General features: G+C 40.0%; 1 protein-coding gene across 11 annotated transcripts in view; it reads right to left on the bottom strand.

Annotated features, from left to right (window-relative positions):
* The window catches only part of LOC107566575 (cell surface glycoprotein 1), a 30,877-nt gene that overhangs the window by 18,248 nt on the left and 5,956 nt on the right, over positions 1-6,673 (bottom strand). For all 11 annotated transcript variants that reach the window (XM_016252054.1, XM_016252055.1, XM_016252056.1 and 8 more), the window contains exons 4-6: positions 4,788-5,027; positions 662-694; positions 524-559 (exon numbers count right to left, since the gene is read on the bottom strand). In XM_016252054.1, coding sequence (XP_016107540.1) covers positions 524-559; positions 662-694; positions 4,788-5,027 — 309 coding nt within the window. The remainder of the gene's footprint in view (positions 1-523; positions 560-661; positions 695-4,787; positions 5,028-6,673) is intronic.

Below are 6,673 nucleotides of genomic sequence, written 5' to 3'. Positions count from 1 at the left end.
TATTTTTTGTTTATATATATATATATATATATATATATATGTTTTTATTTATTACTTTCAGCTTTTTTCCATTACTGAATGGTTTTTAATACTTTTAGTTATTTTATTTCCAGTTAGTGACTTCAGTTTTTATTTCCAGTTAGTAATTTTAGTGTTTAAACTCGTTTAGTTGCCAGACCAGTATGTCTGATCTGCTGCGTCTGCTTTTTCAGCGAAATGGAACAGAGAGGAAAATACGTCATAGTCAAAACCACACGATTATTACAGGCTTCCCAGCCCACCGACTGATGAATTTCTATGACTTTTCCAGGCCTTCATGGTCACAGGATATTTGAAGGATTTTTGAAATCATTTCATTGAAGATTGCGTTCAGAAAGAGCTATGAAATATTTCAGGGCTGAGAATAACTGGGACACATTATCTGATAGAAACTCCTGATCTCTCAGGTTTCTGTGGCTGTTTTGAATCGTTATTCTCAGTGTTGTTTGTGGAGTGTAACGTCTTTGTGTTTAGATCAGATCACCTGCTGGTGTTTCTTCAGCATCTTCTGTCGCGGCGTCTGAGGAAACACACATCAGGGTTAAAACGCTTTCACTGAACGCTAAAGCACATCTTGATTTTCTCTGAATAATTGTTGAAGCCTGTAGTAAATGAAGTGTACCTGTGTCAGGGTTTGTGTCTTCAGCTTCAGGCTCTATTAGCACACAAAGACAACACAAGTCATGCTGTGTTATTATACAGATAATGCATTGACTAACAGACTAACTGTTTATTCTGATTATTATTATCAAACTGAAATAAATGTAAAATGTAAATATATTGAACATTGACATTTTGTACGCATTAAACGGTGCATCAGTGATTCTACCACAGAAAACAAGGGTGCCTTTGCATTGTGCCTAAAATCAGTATTATTTTAGAATTATTGATTATTATTTTGAATAAGATATTATTTTTATATTTTCAAATTTTAGTTAAATTTTTAGCAATCTTATGTGCTTTTGTTTAATTTTTATATTATTATATATTTTTCCATTTAAGTTTTTATTTATTTCCAGTTACATTAATGTTATTGTTTCAAATTGTTGCCAAGGCAACATTCTGATTTTCATTTTGTTTAGGTTATCTAATATTTATATTTTATTTCAGTTACTGTACATTTTTGATTTTTAATAGTTTTAGTTTTTTTTTCTTCAGGTAGTCATTTTAGTGCTTTAACTTAAACTTAAACTTTTCAGTTAGTTGCCAAGGAAATGTTTCTGTTTTTCATTCATTTTCATTAATAAAAACATTTTGTACGCATTAAACGGTGCATCAGTGATTCTACCACAGAAAACAAGGGTGCCTTTGCATTGTGCCTAAAATCAGTATTATTTTAGAATTATTGATTATTATTTTGAATAAGATATTATTTTTATATTTTCAAATTTTAGTTAAATTTTTAGCAATCTTATGTGCTTTTGTTTAATTTTTATATTATTATATATTTTTCCATTTAAGTTTTTATTTATTTTCAGTTACATTAATGTTATTGTTTCAAATTGTTGCCAAGGCAACATTCTGATTTTCATTTAGTTTAGGTTATCTAATATTTATATTTTATTTCAGTTACTGTACATTTTTGATTTTTAATAGTTTTAGTTTTTTTTTCTTCAGGTAGTCATTTTAGTGCTTTAACTTAAACTTAAACTTTTCAGTTAGTTGCCAAGGAAATGTTTTTAACTAATATATATTTTTTATTTATTTCATCTTTATTTCAGTTACTGGATTGTTTTAAACTATCATTTTTAATTGTTTTAGCCAGTGTTATAGTTCCCTTTCAGTCGGTCACTCTAGACATCACGCCAGTGATGACCGACGAATTGGGATCTCGCCAGAGAGACCAATCCACTTCAAGTGTAACTAAATGAGCCAATGGATATTGGCATGCGGATTTCCCATCTGGCTGCCACAAACGCATTTTTGAGTGCATCCATCCCCAAGGTTGGTTTGCAGCGATCGACCTGAAGAATGCGTACTGCCCTTCGGCTGTCCCTGTCGCCTCACGTCGTCACCAAAGTCGTGGAGGCAGCCCTTGTTCCTTTGAGAGAACGCTTCAGCAATGGCTCCATGGCCGAGTCCTGAGGTGGGCGTGGCGACGTGGTACTCACCGGGTTCAGATTACACCGGCCTGACACAGAACATTCAGCCCGTGGTCAGATCCCTCGTTTCTTCGGGCAGGAGTGCCCCTGGAACAGGTATCCAGGCATGCTGTGGTATTCACGGATGCCTCGGCCACCGGCTGGGGGGCCACGTACAACGGGCACGCATTGTCAGGGGTTAGGATGGGTCCCCAACTGCGTTGGGATATCAATTGCCTCGAGCTGCTGGCAGTACGCCTTGCCCTGAGCCGCCTCAGAGGGCGCCTTCGGGGCAGGGACGTTCTAGTTCGCACGGACAACACTGCCACTGTTGCGTATATCAACCGGCAAGGTGGTTTACGCTCCCATCGCATGTCGCAACTCGCCCGTCGAGTTGAAGTTTCTTTCTGTGAAAACCCTACTCCTGACTGCATTGGCCTCGATCAAGAGGGTGGGGGACCTGCAGGCATTTTTGGTCAACGAATCATGCCTTGAGTTTGGGCCGGCTTATTCCAGTGCAACACTGAGACCCCGGCCCGGCTACATGCCCAAAGTTCCTACTACCCCTTTTAGGGACCAGGTAGTGGACCTGCAAGCGCTGCCCCTGGAGGAGGCAGACCCAGCCCTAGCTTTGCTCTGTCCTGTACGCACACTGCGACAGTACGTGGATAGAACTCAGAACAGCAGAAGGGGAAGGCTGTCTCCAAGCAGAGGATGACCCACTGGATAGTGTATGCCATCACCTTGGCCTATGAAGCACAAGGTGTGCCCTGCCTGCTCAGGCTGCGTGCTCACTCCATTAGGGGTGTTGCATCGTCCTGGGCGCTGGCTCGTGGTGCCTCGCTAGCAGACATCTGTAGAGCTGCGGGCTGGGCGACTCCTAACACGTTCGCTAGGTTCTATAGCCAGCGTGTCGAACCGGTTTCCTCCTGTGTTCTTACCTCAAACAGGTAGTGGTACTGAAAGGCCCGGTTCAGAGACGGCTTGCGGCGTCCTGGACGCCTATTTCTCCAGAGAGTTCCCTGACCAGGCAGACCCTGTTGAGTCCTCCAGCACTCCGGCAGCCAGACGTGGCGGAGCGTCCGGCGCCAGGCCTTTCAGCCAATGAATTCCTGAAATCTGGTGTGAAGCTAGTGCCCATATGAGTGACCCGGTTGGGATCCCATATGTGTATTTCCACTGTACAGTTACTAGGGTCGTGTTTCCCCTGGCAGACCACATTCTGCCGTCTCTAAATGATGCAGCCATGAGCCATCTCAGAGACTTCCATGTGTAGTAGGGCCCCTCGGGGTTACTCCACGTGAGTAAATGTCACTTAACCCCCTCTGGGAGGAGGTGACTCTGCAGTGTGTCCTCTTCCAAATGGAAGGGCACGCTTGGCGTCCTGGACGCCTATTTCTCCAGAGAGTTCCCTGACCAGGCAGACCCTGTTGAGTCCTCCAGCACTCCGGCAGCCAGACGTGGCGGAGCGTCCGGCGCCAGGCCTTTCAGCCAATGAATTCCTGAAATCTGGTGTGAAGCTAGTGCCCATATGAGTGACCCGGTTGGGATCCCATATGTGTATTTCCACTGTACAGTTACTAGGGTCGTGTTTCCCCTGGCAGACCACATTCTGCCGTCTCTAAATGATGCAGCCATGAGCCATCTCAGAGACTTCCATGTGTAGTAGGGCCCCTCGGGGTTACTCCACGTGAGTAAATGTCACTTAACCCCCTCTGGGAGGAGGTGACTCTGCAGTGTGTCCTCTTCCAAATGGAAGGGCACGCTTTCCCAGTGTTATCCAAGTCCTACTGTTGGGTTGCGAGGAACAGCAGTAGTCAACCTTCTCTGTGTAAAGCCTGGTCCTATCGTCTGCCTTCTAGGAAGGATCAGGAGGCCTACACAGGGCACTGGAGGGGGCAGCACCTGTGGCGTGTTGGTAGGGATCCCAATTCGTCGGTCATCACCGACGTGATGTCGAGAGTGACCGACTGAAACGGAACATCTCGGTTACGTATGTAACCTTCGTTCCCTGAAGGAGGGAACGGAGACCTCACGTCCCGTCGCCACAGTTGCTGTACAACCGCTGAGCTGCCGGGTCACCAGCTCGGCTCCTCAGAGAAAGCATGAATTAATGCAGTGCACGCTGCGGGGTGTGGCAGCCAGATGCGAAATCCGCATGCCAATGTCCATTGGCTCATTTAGTTACACTCGAAGTGGATTGGTCTTTCTGACGAGATCCCAATTCGTCGGTCATCACCGGCGTGATGTCTCCGTTCCCTCCTTCAGTTATTTTAGTACATCAAGTTAAACTAAATTCAAATAAATTCAAATATTCTTTTAAATATATAATTTTCAGTTAACTTTTATTTTATTTCAAGTAACATTTTTTATGCTTTTAAAATCAGTTTTACTTAATAATCACCCTGGTTTCAGTTTTAGCTTTTATGTATTTCCAGTTAGTAACTTTAGTGTGTCAACTTATTTTACTTAGCTGCCAAGTTTAGTTTTTCATCTAGTATTTATACTTTATTATTTATTTCATTATTTGTTTATTAATATTTTATGTAATTTCAGCTTATTTTGATTTTTAATAGCTATAGTTTAGTAAACCCTGCTAAGAACACCTCTTACTCGAGATAAAATCATTGTAAAGTGCTTTAATTTTAATGTCTGTGTTTGTTTAACCTGCAGGAGCTGTTGCCTCCTCCGCTGGTTCCTCAGGTGTTTTCTCAGGTGTTTCTTCAGGTGTTTCTTCCGGTGTTTTCTCAGGTGTTTCCACAGGTGTTTTCTCAGGTGTTTCTTCAGGTGTTTTCTCAGGTGTTTCCTCAGGTGTTTCCTCAGGTGTTTCCTCAGGTGTTTCCTCAGGTGTTTCCTCAGGTGTTTCCTCAGGTGCAGGAACTTCAGCTGGTTTTTCAGCGTCTGCAGCTGAAACATAAAGATCTCTCAATCAAACAGGAGACAGCGTCCCACAGATCTGTCCTCTTTTATCTCATTGCTGTCAGCATCAGGACCATCAGCTGCTGTCAGATCATAACTCTCTTCTCGTATGTGCAAGCTCTCCTCAAGCGCTCAGGTGACCATAAATCACCGAACCAGGCGCTAAGTGTTTTCAGTGTATATCATATCTATATGCTACGTGTCGGGACAGTTCTGTGTTTCTACCGTCACATCAGAAACATCCAGAGAGGGGCTTTATCAAGAACAAACCTGTTCCAGACCCTCATATCAGCTTTAGAGGAGTGCTTCATTACGAGGATTGAACGACACTGCCTTAGCATGACTATATATGCAAGAATTCAGACTAAATTTAAGTCTCTATTCACTGATAATCTTCCTCTCAAATCACAAATGCAGGTTTGTTTCCATACGACACGTGATTCCCATCACATGATCTCAGATGACACAACTTTCCCTAACGTTCTTTAAAAGTTATATCAATATTAGGACAAAATGTTCTTAAAGTAATGTTTATGGAACATTCTTATAACTGTATTAATATTTGATATACGCTCTCATAACGTTGAGGAATTCTCAAAACATCCTTATGATGTTATTTGTACTTGATGAACATCTAAGAAATGCTTTTGTAAGCTTTCAATAACGTTGCAATCGCGACAAGAAAACTGGAGATTTTAACTTCCTTAGAATATTAAAAATAACGTTATATTTTTCTGGGGTAGAAATAATATTAGTACAACGTTTAAGAAACGTTTTTGTAACCTTTAAATGACATTATAGTCACAACAAAAAAAATTATATTTTAACGTTTATAAAATAACAAAAATAAGCGTTCAAATAATGTTCATTTTGAGTAAAAATTTTAATTAGTACAAAGTTTAAGAAACGTTCTTGTAACCTTTAAATTACGTTGTAATCACAACAAACCTTTTTTAACGTTCCTAGAATATTAAAAATAAACGTCCAAATAACGTTCAATTTTTTCGTGAATATAAAGTTCGCAGATCGTTTTAAGAAATGCTTTCTAACCTTTAAATAATAAGTTATAATCATAACAATAAAGCGGACATTTAAACGTTTACAAAATAACAAAAATAAATGTTCAAATAACATTGAATTCTGAGTAAAAATAAAATCAGTACAACGTTTAAGAAACATTTTTATAACTTTTAAATAGCGTTATAATCACCACAACAAGAAAACATTGGACATTTCAATGTTTTAGAAGCATTTCGTTTTCTTACTCTTATTTTTTATTTTATTTCCAGTTAGTAACTTTAGTTCTTCAACGGAAACTTTTTTAAGTTAGTTGCCAAGGACCAAATTTAGGATTTTCATAAAGTTTAAATTTGTCATCTAATATTTGATTTCAGCTTTATTACAATTACTAAAAATAATTTTTAATAGTGTTCGTTTTAGTTAACCCAGATAAAAACTCCACTTACTCGTGGAAAAAAAATCACTGTAAAATCACTGTAAAAACTATAGAATAGTTTAATAGTTTAAAACATTGGTCATTTACTCATCCTCATGTTGTTTTCTATGCTTTCATGATCCAAAAAAGCACTATATTCCCAGTCTATTGACGTTTTTGTGATGTTTCGTGAAGAACC

This window comes from Sinocyclocheilus grahami, unplaced genomic scaffold (assembly GCF_001515645.1).
Source record: "Sinocyclocheilus grahami isolate Dianchi unplaced genomic scaffold, SAMN03320097.WGS_v1.1 scaffold1085.1, whole genome shotgun sequence".
NCBI lineage: Eukaryota > Metazoa > Chordata > Actinopteri > Cypriniformes > Cyprinidae > Sinocyclocheilus > Sinocyclocheilus grahami.
This window is presented reverse-complemented; position numbering and strand designations above follow the sequence as displayed.